This window comes from Trichosurus vulpecula, chromosome 7, assembly GCF_011100635.1.
Source record: "Trichosurus vulpecula isolate mTriVul1 chromosome 7, mTriVul1.pri, whole genome shotgun sequence".
Taxonomy (NCBI): Eukaryota; Metazoa; Chordata; class Mammalia; order Diprotodontia; family Phalangeridae; genus Trichosurus; species Trichosurus vulpecula.
In genome coordinates this window covers 257946182-257964306 of record NC_050579.1, presented here as the reverse complement: position 1 = coordinate 257964306, position 18125 = coordinate 257946182, and the positions used below count along the sequence as shown (strand labels likewise).

Genomic DNA, 18125 nt, shown 5'->3' with positions numbered 1-18125 from the left:
TGTTACTTTCCATAAAATATTATTATTGTTTGCCCTTTGCAGCCCTCATTTCTCCTGCCCTTTGACCCCAGATTAGGTACAGAATGCCTATGGCTGCCACCTGAGAGAAAAGGAGGTGCCACCTAGTGAGTGAAAATATAGGTGCCTTTATGAAAGTATGTGCTGTAATGACTAAAGCAGAGGAAGGAAAATGGATAGACCAGAAGGCCTGATCTCATACTTCTCCAGGATGGAGAAACTGGGGACCACAGGGACTGATGTGCTCCTATGCCAGGTAGAGCTTCTGTTAAGAGAGACCCCAGTGGCATCTATGTTTGTGCTGTCCTGAAGTTTTTTAGTGGGTGGATATCATTGGGCTGCTCTGATGCAATGGAAAACACAAGCTCAGGGGTCAGAATTGTGTTTGGATTGTGGCTCTGCCCTTGAATAGCAATGTGACCTTCAGCAAGTAGCATAACTGCTGTGATTCTCAAATGCTTCATCTGCAAAACAGGGACAGGACTAGCATTATCTGCTTCACGAGATTGCTGGGAAAATCCACTGAAATCACTTAGGTAAAAATGCTTTGTAAACAACAAAGCATTGTAGAACTGTCAGCTACCATCCTTGTTACCAAATCCTTTAAAAACTAAAATCACTATTAAAGGCAGGAAGAGAGAAATTAGACCTTTCTGCCTATGGAAATGGGGAAGATGGTTGGCTTTCTTCTGGCTTCTCTATGTCTCGGAGAATTACCCATAGCTAAAACCACCATTTACTATGTTTCGCTAGCCCTTGGCCATGGGTGAGGTATGGGAAGGGCTGGGCTGATACTGAAGCTGGTATAGCAAGGAAGCACAAAAGGCTGACCTCCGTACCTACCTGCTTGCCTGGCTGCCCTCCACTGAAGCAGAGACCTAGGATTAGCCTAATACCAGGCTAGTTAGATGGGACATTGGATGAAGCATTTGGGTTGTGCGGTGAATAGAGTGCTGGGATTGCAGTAGAAGCACATGAGCTCAAATCCTGCCTCAGACACCTGCCAGCTGTGTGAACCTGGGCAAATCACTTAACCTCTGAGCCTCAGTATCATGTAAATGTAAAATGAGGTGATTGGATTCAGTGGCTTCTAAGGGCCCTTCCATCTCTAAATCTCTGTCTTAGCGCATGATATAAGATCATAGATTTAGACATAGAAGAGACCTTAGAAATCAGTTAATCCAATTTTTTCAGATCATAGAATCATACATTTGGAGCTGGAAGGAACCTTAGCACCTTTCTAGACCAACCCTCTCATTTGATAGAGGAAGAAATTGAGATCAGCGAGTTTAAGTGAATTACTCAGACTCATGTAGGTCATGACAGATACTGAATTTGAATTCAAGTCCTCTGTGCTTCCACATCCAGTGCTCTTTTATTTAATCTTTCTTTTGCCTTATTTGCTTGAGTCCAGGCCTCCATGGGACTTCCTGGCTGTTTTCTTACTCTCCTTCCGTCTCCACCCCACTAGAGACTTAGATTGCCCCTGGGTCCCTTGACTCTTGTTCAGCTTTTGCCTTGTCTTGCCTTGGCCCATGCTGTTTCCTCACCATGACCCCAGACAAGTGCCTTCCTTTCCTATCCCCCTACCAGTACCCATTTATGTTTTGTCTTCATTATACTTCATTAAACTTATTAAACTCCTTGAAAATAGAGACTTCTTACTTGCTGGTATCTGCAACCCCGGTGCTTAGAACATTACCTGGTGCATCGTAAGCACTTGATAAATGTTTTATCTGTCTATCTTTCCGTTGGCATGCTACCTAGACAAACGGATCCAGAGAGACTGACCTGCCCCAGGTCACATAGGTAGTAAGTAGTAGTTAGTATTTGGACCTGGGACCCCTTGATTCCAAATCCAGTGTTGTTTATACATCATGCTGCCACAGTCATCTAGTACAACCTATACATGGAAAGGAACACTCTCTGTAACAGCTCCAACAAATGGTTATTCAGCCTTTGCTTAAAGACTTTCAGTGAACGGGTAACTCATTACCTACTAAGGCAGCCTGTTGTACTTTTGGATGGTTCTAATTTTTATGAAGTTAATCCTTATTTTGAGCCAAAATTTGCTTCTCTGCAATTTCCACCCATTGATCCTACTCCTGCCCTCAGGGGCCAAGCAAAACAAGACTAATCCCTCTTCCACGTGATAGCCCTTCAAATTCTTTAGTTATCAGGTTCCCTCAAGTTTCTCTTCCAAATTAAACAAATCTAGTTTCTTTAGCTGATCACTGCGCAGAATAGTTTCTAGTCCCTTCAGACCCTTACTAGCTGTGTGAACCTGGGCAAGTCACTTAACCTTTTTGCCTCAGTTTCCTCATCTGTAAAATGAACTTCAGGAAGAAATGGTAAACCACTCCAACATCTTTGCCTAGAAAATCCTAAATGGGGTCACTAAGAGTCAGACATGATTGAAACAACTGAACAACAACAAATGTGGATTAATTCCAGCTTACATTTGTATAGTGCATTCATGTTAATTTTTAAAGCACTGCTAATACCTTATTTGATCCTTAGAACAATTTTATGTGGTTGATGTTACTATCTCTATCTCTGCTTTATAGATGAGGAAGCTTAGGCTCCATAGAATGAAATAATTAGCTTTAGGATTACAGAATTACTAAGTTTCAGAGCCTGGAATTCAGATCTTTTGATTTCCAGCTGTGTACTCTTCCTTAGAGAATATATGTTTTTCATAGGAGCTTTCTCCAGAGAGAGTCTGTAGAGAACTGGACTGGCAGAATGCTAAGAAGGAATTGAGAGGTTACCTTGGATTGTAGCATCATTCATGAAAATCTAAGTTGTGGGGTACCAAATATTCCCTAATGATGCTTCATCCCTACCCTTCTGTACACAATTGTTTGGGAATGAAGGATGGGAGTGGGGTGGGTGGTGCTAAGATTGAACTTAGGATGTCTAAAGCTTTTCTTCAAGGTTTCTATAGGGGTCACTAGCTTTTTTTCTCCTCCCCTCACTTAGAAGAGGCCCATGAGTGACCTCTTTTCCTTTATTTCGCTTTCTAGCTGGGCTGTGTCTAAACTGTTGGAGCCTCCAAGAACTAGTGAGCAGGGACCCAGATAATTTCCTCATCCTCCTGGAGCAGATCCTGCAGAAAACCACAGAGGTAAGGCCTGGTCTATGGTTCTGGTGGAAAAAACAGGGGTGAGAAAACATAAAGTGAGGTGAAGGAAGAGGTGGAAAGAATCTAGGAAGTGAATCTAGGATGTTAGCACGAATCATTTAAACCTCAAACCTAAAAGCAATCTCAGAGGCCATTCAATTCAGTTCAGAAATCATTTTCTGACAGACATTGTACTAGGTACTAGGAATAAAAACAAAACAGTCAAGAAGCATACTTTCTACTGGGTAGAAACTATATGTACATGGAAAAATAAATAATATGTATGGACATATGCAATAGCAGAGTCTTCAGTAGTGACTTAGTCCACTAGGTGGTGTAGCGGTTAGAGAGCTGAGACTGGAGTCAGGAAGATCGGATAGTTCATTCCAGACTCAGACATTTCTTAGTTGTGTAACCCTGGGCAAATCACTTAACTGCTGCCTGCCTCAGTTTCCTTAACTGTAAAATGGGGGTAATGATGGCACCTACCTCACAGGGTTGTTGTGAAGATCAAATGAGACAATATTTGCAAAAGTGCTTACCATAGTGCCTAGCCCATAGTAGGCAATATTTATTAAGTAACAAATGCTTATTCCCTTGCCGTTCCCCATTCCCTCTATACCAGTGACTATGAATAATGTTACTGGGTCTTTTACAGAGAATAGGATCTTGGAGAGTTATATGGTTTTTCTGTAATTCTGAAAACAGTATGATGAGAGAGACTACTGCACAAAGCACAGAAAGGACTAAAAGAATTTCTTTCTTGAGAGAATGAACGAGTTAACTGTCAAGGAGAAAGAGTCTAAAGAGATATTTTAGGAGAACTGAATTTAACTTTTATTCTGTAAAGACGTCTCCAGAAGAGACTGCACCAGTCTAGGTATGAGGGGAGAAGGGTGATTAACAGACGTGGTTGACAGTCCTGGCCCAGGATTATCTTTTCTTACAACTGATTCATATTCTCTTTGCATTATTCATTATTGTTTATAAACTGTATAGTTAGTAACATCGATGGGTATCTAAGCCTATGTTTCCAGACATCAACCAGAGTTTGATGCTGAAAGAGGAAAGTTTGTGGATAAGAGGTTTCTTCAGTTTTTATAAACTGAAGTGGGAGCTCAAAGCTAATTAATTAATGAGAAAGATTGTGCATTTCTATTCATTTATGAAGAAATATCAGAACGCACACCTTGTTTGCTTTAGAATGCAGGATGGATATTAATAAGTAAATCAGTCAGCAGCAGGTAGAAAGAGGTGAGAATTGATATGGTTGTCAGCTAGTGCACACACAGTCCATTCTGTGAAATGCTACAACTGGAAAACATAATTTTTTTTCCTTTCCTGTAAGTATTTTATTTTTTGTTTTATTATTTTATTTGAAACATATTAGTTACATATAAATATTGTTTCATTGTTTATTTCTGCATATGATGTACATTCAATATTTAATTATTGATTTACTAAATATAATTTTTAATTTATAACTAATTGAAAAAGGAGGCTGACATGTTTAATAGGAATTATGAGTTAATGGGTGTTGATTTTTTTGATCTTAGGAATAAATCCTAAGTGTAAGATTGAGGACATTATAAGATCATTTAAATGAAAAAGAGTTGGGATTATATAAAATGATAACTTGCACATAAGACTGAAACTACTCAATTAGTATTTTGTGAATTACCAGACTCTACTGACCACTAAAAAAGTTCTGGAAGTTTTCGCTCACAGAGGTTTGCCACTAGAAAAATTGAGAGGTATGTTTAAACCAGAGAAAGATGATTTACATGTGGATGGTGAAGAGTGTAGATTTCTATACCACAAAATTATTATATCCCCCATTAGTAATGCTCTCAAGACAGGATCCTTGACTCTAGAAGTTTGGAATGAACAGAGGATAGAATTAAAAAGCTAGCAGGTATCTGAGATATACGAGATGTATAATTAAGTGGAATGTATGAGAGACCCCAATTTTGAATTAGTAAGGTCTCCAAGAGCAGAAAAACCTGAAACCATATATCAATAATGCTTACAAGAGCTAGAATTGACTACAGGTCTTATCCAGACTCTAGGCCTGACTAAGATGGCATTTACTAGGTTCAGCAATACTCTTCAGCACAAAGATGAACTTCCATCTGAAATGGTGATGCAAGTGGATAGCTAAATAATCTGAAATAATAAGAATGCAAATTGAACCGATCCAACCATTCTGGAGAGCAATTTGGAACTATGTCCGAAGGGCTATAAAATCGTGCCATATCCTTTGATGGAGCAATACCACTGCTAGGTCTGTGTCCTAAAGTGATCCAAAATAAGGGGAATGGGGGGTGGGAAACCTATTTGTACAAAGATTTTTATAGTAGCTCTTTTTATGGTGGCTAAGGATTGGAAATTGAGGGGATGTCCATCAGTTGGGGAATGGCTGAATAAGTTGTGGTATATTATTATAATGGAATATTATTGTGCTTTGAGAAATGAAAAGCAGGAAGCTTTCAGAAAAACCTGGAAAAATTTACATGAACTGATACAAAATGAAGCAAGCAGAACCAAGAGAATATTATACTTAGAAACAGCAATATTGTATGATGAAGAGTTGCGAATGACTTAGCTATGCTCAGCAATACAGTGATTCAAGATAACCCTGAAGGACTAATGATGAAAAATGTTATCTGCCTTCAGAGAAATGACTGATGTTGTCTGAATGCAGACTGAAGCATATTATTTCATTTACTCTTCTTACACAAAATGACTAATATGGTAATGTTTTACATGATTGTATATGTATAACTTATATCAGATTTGCTTACTGTATCAGGGAGAGAGGAAGGAATAGAATTTGGACCTCACAACTTAAAAAAAATAACAAAACCAAAAAAAAATCCCAAATGTTAAAAATTGTTTTTAGATGTAATTGGGGATAAAATAAAATATTATTTTTTTAAAAAGAGGAATACAAATCAAAACGGCTCTTAGGTTTTACCTCATACCCAGCATTAGCACAGATAACAAAAGATGAAAATAGATAGTGTTGTAGGAATTATGGAAAGATGGACATTCAGATGCATTGGTGGTGAAGCTATGTATTGGTTCAACTATTCTGGAAAGAAATTTAGGATTATACTGGCTTCAGGATTATACTAGCAAAGTAACTAAAATATGTATACTTTTTGACCTAGAGATTCCATTATTCAGCAACCAAAGAACTGTTCATTGTTCAACCCCAAAGAATTCAGTGATTAAAAAAGGATGTTAACAAAAGCAAAATCAGGCAAGCAATATACACAGTGGTCAGAGCAATGTAAATAGAACAACAGAAAAATAATCCAAACCGAATGTTATGAAATGACTAAATTTGGCCCTAATAAAGAGACATGAAAAGACTCCACCCAACCTTCTTTGCAGATAATGGATGTGGAATACTATATATAATGTGGATTTTTTTTTGATGTTTTAGTGAGTTTTGCTGAACTATTTTTCCCCCTCTTTATCTATTCTTTGTTATAAGAGGTGTGTGTCGGGGCAGCTAGGTGGTGCAGTGAGTAGAGCACTGGCCCTGGAGTCAGGAGGACCTGAGTTCGAATTTGACCTCAGACACTTGACACACTTACTAGCTGTGTGACCTTGGGCAAGTCATTTAACCCCAGTTGCCCTGCCTTCCCCCCTCCAGAAAAAAAAAATACAAAAAAAAATAAGAGGTGTGTGTCTCTCTGGGAGCAAGGAGGGGTTACATTGGGAAATAGAGCAGATTTAAAAACAAAAGATATTGATTAAAATTTGTTTTTTCAAAGGGAAGGAGGAAGTTTAGAGAAACCTTTCAAAGAGGTTATCTGTAGGAGAGAAAAAGAAAAATATGGAAAGGCAGGCCATATGGATGGAAATATTGTAAGATTTCATGGAGATATACATGCCTATTCCATTCTCACTGTTCCTTTTCTTTCCCCTCCTTGCCTCCTCTCTCTTACCTTACCTTACTTTACTTTCCCTTTTTCTCTCTTCTTCCCTCTCCTCCTTTCCTTATCTTTTTTCCTCACCCTCCTCTCTTTCTTCTTCCCCTCCCCCACAGGTTTGGCTAACTTTCTGTCTTGCCTGTTTCCTACAGGTCCAAGAGAAATGCAGCTATGATCTTCTGGCTCCGCTGGCTCTGCTTTTCTACTCCACTGTCCTTTGTGTAAGTTCTGAGGTGGGACAGACTAAAGCCTCTGAAGTCTGGCCAGAATTCTGCTAGCTCTGGGTCCTGTCTCTTCTGCAAAGGAATAGCCACCAACTATCTGACTCTTCATTGAAGTTTTCAATGATATTGGAATATTGGAACAAAAGCCAAAGCATAGCGTATAGGGGCTGGCTAAAAGTAGTGATGCCCACCTCACCAAGGTATTTTTTGTTTGTCCATTTCTTTGCAAAAATCAGAGTTTACCTGTCCAAGTGAGAATTGTTCGTTCAGAGCACCTCCCTTCAGAAGCAGTACAGATGCTTCACCAATGCTGCTGCTCAGAGCACGCCTCCCTTAATGGAATCACCTTCAGATCCACTTTATCAGCCACAGGGGAAAATCAGTCTTGTTAATTTATAATCACACCTCTTTCCCACCTTTTGGCCCAGCTTGGTTGTCTGTTGTATTCATCAGCCTTGACTCTTTTAGCTCTTTTTAAAAACCAAATCCGTTCTCAAAAGGCAAAAATTTGCTTCTGTTCATTCATTCAATAGTCATTAAGCACTGAATTACATGATGGGGATCCAAAGATGAAAAACAATTTAGCGCTTACCCTCCTTGAGCTTTCAGGGTAATAAGAGAGATATATTGTAAGGTATAGTGGAAAGAATATGGATATGTATTCAGAAGACTTCAGTTCAGGTCCCAGCTCTGGAACGTAATAGATATGTAATCTTAGCCACTTACTTAACATCTTTGAGCTTCAGCACTTATGCCAACCATCACTACATGATGTAGGCTTAGAATACAATTCCCAAAGAGAAGTCATCGGCGCTGTCTGAAGATTGGCAAGATTGCTTGGTCATCAGCTTTTCATGAGAGCATTGTGGGACCGGGAAGATTAAGTTCAAATGTATTTGTTTAAAATATATCAAAATAGATTTATGTATAGATTTAAAGTTAGCAAAGTGTGTACTTGCTTACATTATCTCAGTGGATAGTCACAACTCAGTGAAGTAGAGGCCTTTATTATCCCCATTTTACAGGTGAGGAAACTCAGGCTGACAGAAGTCAAGTGGCTTGCCTGTGATCACACATCTTAGTGTCAGAGGCAGGATTCAAGCAGGTCCAGCACTTTATCAACTAGACTACCTATCTGCCTCTTTGTTAATTGTACCTAGACTACTATTTTACCATTTGTAATCTATAACACGAGGACTGTCCTCTAGGAGAGGTGTCCCATTAGTCTCCATTTAGCCACTGCCTTACTACATACATCCCTGCTTCTGAGATGACTCAAATTTCCCAGTGGTATGTATTTGTTCTTTTGAGGAACTAGCCCAGAAAGAAACGTGGTCTCCTCTCCTGTATTATGCCATTGTCCTCATTCACAGTCAAATCTTGTCCCACTTCTGACTTTGTTTTCTACTTTGTGTTTGCTTCCCTCTCACAGACCCCACACTTCCCACCAGATTCTGACCTCCTTCTGAAAGCAGCTAGAACCTACCACAGATTCCTGACCTGGCCCATTCCTTACTGCAGCATCTGTCAGGAACTTCTCACCTTCATTGATGCAGAGCTCAAGGTGCCAGGTATGTATGTGCCAATGCTCTAAAGTGGAGAGTGGCAGCAAGGGAGGCATGCCAATAAAGATGTTAATAGGCACTCATATTTTAGCTTTGGAAATAGCATCCCTTGTGATTATTAGCCAGTTACACTCGTCAACTCTTTCTCCTACAATTTTGAGCCTGGCTACAAGTTTATTTTACATAGCTTTTTCTTTCTTTTTTAATATATTTATTTAGTATTTTATTTTTCCCCAATTACATGTAAAAACAATTTTTAATATTCATTTAAAAAATTTTTTTTGAGTTCCAAATTCTCTCCCTTCCTTCCTCCCATCCCCATCATTGAGAAGGCAAGCAATTTGACATAGGTCGGGGCTGTCCAAAATGTGGTCCATGGGCCACGTGTGACCAGCAGTACAATTTATACGGCCCACCAACAAGCATAGAAATGTACATAAATGCTTTAGCAAATGAAGCCGAGCTACCACAGAGCTCTCATTAAAATGGCAAATCAAAATATATTGTCTATTGTTTCAATAAAAACCTAAAGTTGGACAGCCCTGATATAGGTTATACGTGTGCAGTCATGCAAAACGTATTTCCGTATTAGTCATATTGTAAAAGAAAAATTAAAAAAAAGTATGCTGTGATCTATATTCAGACTCCATCTGTTCTTTCTCTGGAGACAGATAACATTTTTCATCACAAATCCTTTAGAATTGTCTTGGATAATTGTATTGCTGAGAATAGCTAAGTCATTCACAGTTGATCATTATACAATATTGCTGTTACTGTGTGACAATTTTCTCCTGGTTCTGCTCATTTCAGTTTGCCTCAGTTCACATAAGTCTTTCCAGGTTTTTCTGAGAGCATCTTGCTTATTATTTCTTTTAATACAATATTATTCCATCACAATCATGTACCACAACTTGTTCAGCCATTCCCCAGTTGATGGGTATCTCCTCAATTTTCAGTTATTTGCCACCACAAAAGGAGCTGTTATAAATATTTTTTTTACATATTATCCTTTTCCTTCTTGTTTTTTATCTCTGTAGGATACAGTCCTAGTAGCAGTACTGCTGGGTCAAAGGGTATGGCACAGTTTTATAGAACTTTGGGCACAGTTCCAAATTGCTCTCCAAAATGGTTGAATCAATTCATAACTCCACTAACCATTAGTGTCTCAATTTTCCCACTTCCCCTCCAACATTTGTCATTTTTCTTTTCTGTCATGTTAGCCAAATATGATAGGTATGGAGTGGTACCTCAGAGTTGTTTTAATTTGCATTTCTCTAATCAGTAGTGATGCAGGGCATTTTTATATGATTATAGATAGCTTTGGTTACTTTGGCTTAAAATTGCCTGTTCATATCCTTTGACCATTTATCAGATGGAGAATGGCACTTATTTTTATAGCCTTGACTCAGTTCTCTATATATTTGAGAAATGAGGCCTTTATCAGAGAAACTTGGTGTAAAAATTTTTTCACAGTTATGATTACTGTGGATTTCCCTCTATCCTATTTTTCTCCCTGTTTATCTTTCTCTCTCCTTTCACCCTGTCCCTCCTCAAAAGTGGTTTCTTTTTGACTACCACCTCCCTCAATCCACTCTCCCTTCTCTCAGCACCCCCTCTTCCCTTTTTTCCTTCCTGTCCTGCTTTCCTGTAGGGTAAGAGATTTCCATACCCAACTGAGTGTGTATGTTATTGCCTCTATGAGACAATTCCAGTGAGAGTAAAGTTCAAGCATCCCCTCTCATATCCCCCATCTTCCTATCCCCTACACAAGCTCCTTTGCACCTCTTTTATGTTAGATAATTTACCCCATTTTCCCTCTTCCTTTCCCCTTCTGCCAGTGCATTCCTTTTTATCACCTCTTAATTTTAGTTTTTTAGATATCATCCCATCATGGTCAACTTATATGTGTGCCTCCATCTAAGTATACTCCTTCTAACTTCCCTGATAAAGAAGAAGCTCTTAAGAGTTACAAGTATCATCTTCCCATGTAGGAATGCAAACAGTTAATCTTACTGAATCTTTTATGGTTTCTCTTTCCTGTTTACCTTTTCATGCTTCTCTTCTTGAGTCTTATATTTGAAAGTCAAATTTTCTATTCAGCTCTGGTCTTTTTATCAGGAATGTTTGAAAGTCATCTATTTTATTAAATATGCATTTTTCCCTTAAAGAAATAATACTCAGTTTTGCTGGGTAGGTGATTATTGGTTGCAATCCTAGCTCCTTTGCCCTCTAGAATATCATATTCCAGGTTCTCTGATCCTTTAATGTAGAAGCTGCTAGATCTTGTGTTAGCTTGACTGTGGCTCCATGATATTTAAATTGTTTCTTTCTGACTCCTTGCAGTGTTTTCCCCTTGAGCTGGGAGCCCTGGAACTTAGCTGCAATATTTCTGTGAGTTTTCATTTGGGGATCTCTTTCAGGAGGAGACTGATGAATCCTTTCAAATCTATTTTATCCTCTGGTTCTAGGATATCAGGGCAGTTTTCTTTGATAGCAGTACCAAATCTAAAACAGTATTATAAAGAAGCATCATATGTCAAAACAGTAATCATCAAAACAATCGGATACTAGAGTGGAATAGATAAAGTATACAATTTGTTGTTGCTGTTTAGTCATTTTAATCTTGTCTTACTCTTCATGACCCCACTTGGGGTTTTCTTGATAAAGATAATTTCCTTCTCTAACTAATTTTACAGATGAGGAAACTGAGACAAACAAGTTTAAGTAACTTTCCCAGCAATACCAATATCAGTTCTATATCCCAAAGAGATCTAATGCAAAGAAAAAGGGCTTGTGTGAAAAAAATTATTCATAGCAGCTCTTTTTATGGTGATAGAGAATTGAAAATTAAAGAGATGCCCAATAATTGAGGGATGACTGAACAAGTTGTGGTATGTGATTATAATGGAATGTGCTGTAAGAAATGACAAGCAGCATGGCTTCAGGAAAACCTGGGAAGACTAATGCAAAGTGAAGTGAGCAGAACCAGAACAATGTACACACTAACAGCAATATTGTAATGGTGATCAACTCTAAAAGATTTAGCTGCTCTAATCAATATAATGATCCAAGACAATCCCAGAGGACCCATGATGAAAATGCCATCCACCTCCAGATTGAGAACTAATGAACGAATAAAGCATACTTTTTCACTTTGTTTCTTTTTCTTGTTTGTTTTTTTTAACATGGCTAATATGTAAATATGTTTTTCATGACTTCACGTGTATAATTGATATCAGACTGCTTGCCTTCTCAATGGGTGGGGGCTGAAGGAGAATTATGAACTCAACACGTAAAAAAAAAGAATGCTAAAAATCAATTAATTTATTTATTTTAAAAAGGAATCATAGGATGTTAGAACTAGAAGGGGTATCATAGATCATTTAGCTTAGCTCCTTCTGAGAGTTTAGATGATTCCTACAGGTGTTATAATTGGTTAGCAGCAGAGCAAGAATCCAAATCTACTGATATCTAGACCAGTGCTTTATCCATTGTATCATCTTGCCTCCTAAGGCAGGAAGTGACTTAGTGCCTAGGAAATCAGAGAAGTATCAGAAGAAGCAAAGGCCAGAGTTTGATTTGGGATTATGGAAGACAACATGGGGAAGCTTCAACCTTGACTTCTTCAGAAGACTTGACTTAGCTTAGTGACATCGTAATGTGACCAAAGCTTCTAGAGCATGGGAGAAGTTTGGAACAGTGGCTTCTTCTGTTCTCAAGAAGACCTCACTTCCTACTTTACTGCGAAAATAGAGTCAAGTAACCTGAACTACCTCTTCTTTCCTACTCTGTATCTCAAAATCCCTGATACTGTTAACCCATTCTTTTCTTCTTACTCCAGACTCTGATGAAGAGGTGGCCAGCCTCTCCATTTGTTCTCTTGAACCAATCCCCTCCTATCTTCTTTGGTAGACAGCCCCTACAGCCATCCTCTCTCCATTCCTAATCTCTCCTTATCTACTAGCTACTTCCCTGCTATTTAAAAACACCCAGTTCTCCCCCATCCTTAAAAAACTGTTGAGCCATCCACGCCTGTTTTAATTCTCCTCACTTTCACAGCCAAACGTCTAAAAAAAAATACATTCACACATACATATATGTGGGTGTGTGTATATATGCATGTATACACACATACATACATGTTATATATATATATATGTGTGTGTGTAAAATATATGCATAGCTTATATATGAGTGTGTGTTTATATATTTATGTACTCATTTTCTCCATTTCTTCCCTCTTGTTCATCTGACTAACCTTCTTACAATCTGACTTCTTAACTCATACTTCAACTGGAACCGTTCTTTACAAAGTTACCAATGATCTCTTAATTAACCAATCCAAGAGCCTTTTTCTCAATCTTCGCCTTCCCCCACCATCCTATATAGCCTTTAACACTGTTGATCCTGCTTCTCTCCTACATACTCTCCCCTCTCCATCCTTGGTTCTCTTCTTAACCATCTAGCTGTTTCTTCTCAGCCTCTTTTGCTGGATCAACATTTCTGTCCTGCTCCAAACTGTGGCTCTGTCCTATACCGTCTTCTCATCTTTTTCTGTACTCCATCACTTGGTGACCTCATCAGCTCCCATGAGTTTAGTTATTTCTACACAGATGATTACTAGATCTATATATCTAGCCTTAGTCTCTCTGCTGAGCTCCAATACTATGTCAGCAACAGCTTATCACACTTATAATAATAGCTAACAGTCACAGTGCCTGCTATATGCCATCCGCTGTGCTGAGTGCTTTACAAACATCTCCTTTGATTTTCACAACAACCCTAAGAGGCAAGGGCGATCGTATTCTCATTTTACAGTTGATCAAATTGAAGTGAACAGACCATAAGTGACTTGCCCAAAGTCACAAAGCTAGTAAGTGCCTGAGGCTGGATTTGAACTTGGGTCTTCCTTACTTCAGGCTCAGAGCTATATCGACTGAACCACCTCTGCTCTAGGCATCTAAAACTCAGTATGTCCCAAATATAATTTGATAAATTTCCACCAAAACCCACATTTCTTCCTAATTTGCCCATTTCTGTCCAGAAATACCATCATCCCTGCGCTCAACAAGGTTCACAATCTTAGAGTCATCGTTAATGGCTCACACTCCAACCCCTCCTATGTCCCACATAGCCAAGCAGTCATCTAGCGCTGCTGATTCTGCCTTCACAGCTCTCCACTCACATGACTACGCGCCCTCGTCCAGGGCCTCACCGCTTCTCTCCTGTGCTCTTCTACAGCTTCCCTATGCTCCTTGTACGATGCGTCACAACTGCCAAATTTATATTCCTAGAGCGTAGATGTGACTGTGTCAGTCTTTCGTTGAAAAAGCTCCAGTGGAAAAAGCTCCTCTTGCCTCCAAGATAAAATGTAAACTCCTCCATTTGGCTTTTAAAACCTTTCACAATCTGCCCGGTCCTACCTTTCCAGACATATTACTCCTTGCTCCCCGTCAAATACTCTGAATTCCACATCTGGAACATGTGGCTTGAACAACATCTCAGACTGTTCTTCACACCTGAAATTCCATCTCCCATATCTGTAAATTTGTACAAGCTTCCGCCATAATCTGGAATGCACTCCTTCTTCATCTGTGTTTCTTAGGATCATTGTCTTCAAGGATTTCCTCAGGAGCTGCCTTTTTTTAATTTTTATTATTTTTTATTAACTTTTAAAAAAATCTTTGGGGGGTGCAGGGCAATTGGAGCTAAATGACTTACCCAAGGTCACACAGCTAGTAAATGTGTCAAGTGTCTGAGGTCAGATCTGAACTCAGGTCCTGACTCCAGGGCCTACTCACTGCGCCACCTAGCTGCCCCCAGGAGCTGCCTTCTGCATGAGGTTTTTCCTGGTCCCTTGCCTCATTTCAGTATTACTTTGTACTTAGTTTTTATGTTTTCTTTACTCATCTATGTACACGATACTTCCCTCAGTAGAATATAAGCTCCTTGAGGGCAAGAATTACTGCATCTTTGTCTTTTTATCTCTTGGGCCTAGCATAGTGCCTAACATAGAGTAAGCACTTCATAAATGCTGTTGATTGGTTGACTGACTGGGTGATACCTACATTAGATCTCCATGATCTATTTGTCTCCCACATGTCAAGGGCAAGATGAGTGGTACCCAGAACCATCTTCCTACCAGGTATCTCTGCTGAGGGTTTCCAAAGTGTGAGGCCGTTCTTCTTTCCTTGGTAGTGAAGTCCCCTTTCCTTTCCCTTCATTTTCTTAGTAATCATCTCCTCTCTCCTTTCTGATATTGGAGAGAGCCCTGGGAAACGTTGGTGGTATGGAGGACTTGGCAGCATAGTCCTTGGTGAAGAACAAGGTGTCCTTTCTTGCGGTTCTTTTGGACTAAACAGTTTTCTTTTGTTTGCAGGCATCAACTACCAGAGACTAGTGAGGGCAGAACAGGGACTGTCCATCAGACGCCACCGAAATTCCACTGTGTGAGTACTCAGAATGGAGGCATGGGAGCAGGGAGACTCATAGACCCTTTGAAATCTAAATGCTTACCTCTGCAACTCTAGGAAGCAAGAAGCCAAACCTGATTGAGAGGTAGAAGGAAGGGAGGCTTGTGCCATTATTCATTACTACCCCTCTTTACTATGGCATACCAGTCTAATTCTCCTTGGGCCCCCGGGGATTCATCGGTGTGGTTAGCTTGAATCTTCCTTAGGTCTGCTGCTTCAGATTAAGTTGTGGAGTAGGGTGGGCAAGTCCATGCTTTGGGAATCCTATTTTGTATCCTGGACCATCTTAGCAATGCCTTTGTCAGGCCTACCCAGTGTTCTCCTAAGGGACATGAGTTGGGTATAAAGTACAAGGACCCAGGGAAGAGGGTATCCTGGAATGAACCTCACCCCCTGCACTGCCCACAGAACCTGAACTCATCGTCTCATTTGTCCCTAGCACCGTACTGCTTCTGAACCCCCTGGAGGTACAGACTGAGTTCTTATCCGTGGCCAATAAGATGAGTTTCCCAGAACCTTCTCCTCATAGCGCCTATGTCACACTGTTGCAACATGCTTACCAGGCTGCCTTTGGGGCATGCTGTGACCTGGTCCGTCTACACCGTATGCTTCAGGTACAAATGCCAACCTGTCCTCTTGGAACTTGGGGAAATGGGGCTTGCACACACACTGGTTCATTAATACTTAGGACTGAGGAGAGGCAGGAGAGTTTTTCCAGATGGCTTCCAATATTCCCCCATCTCAGGCCCTGGTCTGCTTAGGATTTGACGAGTAAATTTTGAATAATTAAAACCAGCCTGTAGAAATATATAGTGAATCCTTCGTCCATAGAAATATTCAGACAGATCAGAGATAATGTAGGGAATTGAGGAGAGAGGAGCAGAGAGATTAGGTGATCTCTGGGGTCCTGTCTTTATGATTCTGTGATCATGATGTGGACTGATGGGGAGCTATCCCTTTTGGCAAGTACAAGTAGATGGGCCCAGAGCAGTGTCTTTTCACATTGACACCTTATATCATATCAATATGAGATCATACCAAATAGCTATGGATAGTCACAACCTTCTCAAGCTTCCTGACATCCTAATGAAGAAAATAATATTTGTAATAATTCCCTCATAGAATTGTGATAAAAAGAGAACTCTGTAAACTGTAAAGAGATATATAAATTGAGTTGTTATTATCTTCTGATCGCTGGTGGGGGGATAGCTGTGACTTAGGCATGGGGCAGGAGGTACTAAAGATGGGGAAGATGCTGAAGCTTATCATGATTAGAATTTTTCATTGTGGGTGACGGCCAGGGTCTTTATTAGGTTCACTTTGATTAGGTAGGAACAAAGGCAAAATGCTGGAAGTGTTTTGAGGTTGTTTATATATGTTTAGGTGAGAGAGACAGAGACAGAAAAAGAGATTATAATGTAGTGAAAGGTTCCTTGGATATGGAATTGAGAGAACTAAGTTTTTGTCTCAGTTCTAATTAAGATTATGACATGGGGCAATATATTTCCTTTCTTTGGACCTCAGTTTCCTCACCTGTAAATTCAGGAAATTAGGTGATCCTTTCTGGCTCAGATGTCCTGTTCCTCTTCTTGCACCTCCTTCCAGGAGGACAGGGTTACCCAGTTGTGCGGATAGGAGCATGTTGGTCAGTGGGTTAAGAGTGCAAGGATCAAACAGTGAAGGGCTTGAGAGTGACTGAGTGAGAACTGGGGCTTGGGCAGGAATGATGGGCTGCTAGACCATGAGTGCAGTGTCAGACCTGTCTAATCTGTGAGGGTGTTTTTAGTCCAAGACTCTAACTGAACTGGAGGCCATCTTTGAGGAGACTACAGAGGCTCAGGAACTAGCATCTGCCATCAGAGACCCCAAGGAGGCCCGGCAGTGGCTGAAAGCCAAGCTGAAGGCTGTAGGAGAGAAAGCTGGCTTCCCCTACATCTCAGGTAAGGCTCTGGGGTAAGGAAGACGGATGTGGAAATGGACCTTGCAGATTTGAAGGAAACAAATTTTCCAAAGTTTTACTGAGTCTTTACTGTGTATGCTTCTACAAACATTCTTCCCCAGAGGTGACCTGGAGTCCTCAAATGATATGCCACCGGAGCACAAGATTTGGAAGGTTTTACCAAGTTCGAAAGTTTCTAAGTATGATCATAATGACAGTTTGTGCTTGTCCTCTGAGGATCAACATTTTGGTCATGCTCACTACCTTTCACCTGGGTACTTACTTGAAAAAAATATTTATGGTAGATGGCTATGAAGTTTTTTTTTTCACCTTGCCTATTCCTTCACATGGACACCAAAGTATAGATTGGCCCTTTTTTGAGGATCTCGTCAGGTTTTTTGTAAAATTTCGTTACAACCAAGCCAAGTGTTATAAGTTAAGTGGAGTAGGTAGCTCAGGGCTAATATTATAACGACATGAGACATTTCTAGATCATTCAAAAGTTTATTTTAAAAGGAGCTTTACTTAGTTATAGTATAGAAAAGATACTCAAGGTTATAATATTTAGCTCAGATAGCATGGCCTCCTTCATCTCCATAGAAAAATACTTCTGGTCAACAAAGAAGACTGATGATTTGGAGCATCCACCAAGTCTGAAAGTCCCCAACTGCACTTGTGTGTGCCTCTTTTGTGCTCTTGGATGGCCAGGAAATGACAATGCTTGAATCTTAGCCCCCTGGCCAATCAAGTCTTGTGGATACATTTCTTGCCTTTTAGGGAAAGAACTCGCCCAACCTACATAAAAGGAGGAGAAACCCTGGTAGACACTGATTACATC

At 39.9% G+C, this 18125-nt stretch overlaps 1 protein-coding gene across 1 annotated transcript in view; it reads left to right on the top strand.

Moving 5' to 3' along the window:
* PIK3R5 (phosphoinositide-3-kinase regulatory subunit 5) overlaps nt 1-18125 on the top strand; it is a 90596-nt gene that overhangs the window by 55250 nt on the left and 17221 nt on the right. Inside the window, exons 3-8 of the mRNA XM_036769369.1 lie at nt 3045-3145; nt 7239-7307; nt 8743-8881; nt 15255-15324; nt 15788-15962; nt 17135-17288. Coding sequence (XP_036625264.1) covers nt 3045-3145; nt 7239-7307; nt 8743-8881; nt 15255-15324; nt 15788-15962; nt 17135-17288 — 708 coding nt within the window. The remainder of the gene's footprint in view (nt 1-3044; nt 3146-7238; nt 7308-8742; nt 8882-15254; nt 15325-15787; nt 15963-17134; nt 17289-18125) is intronic.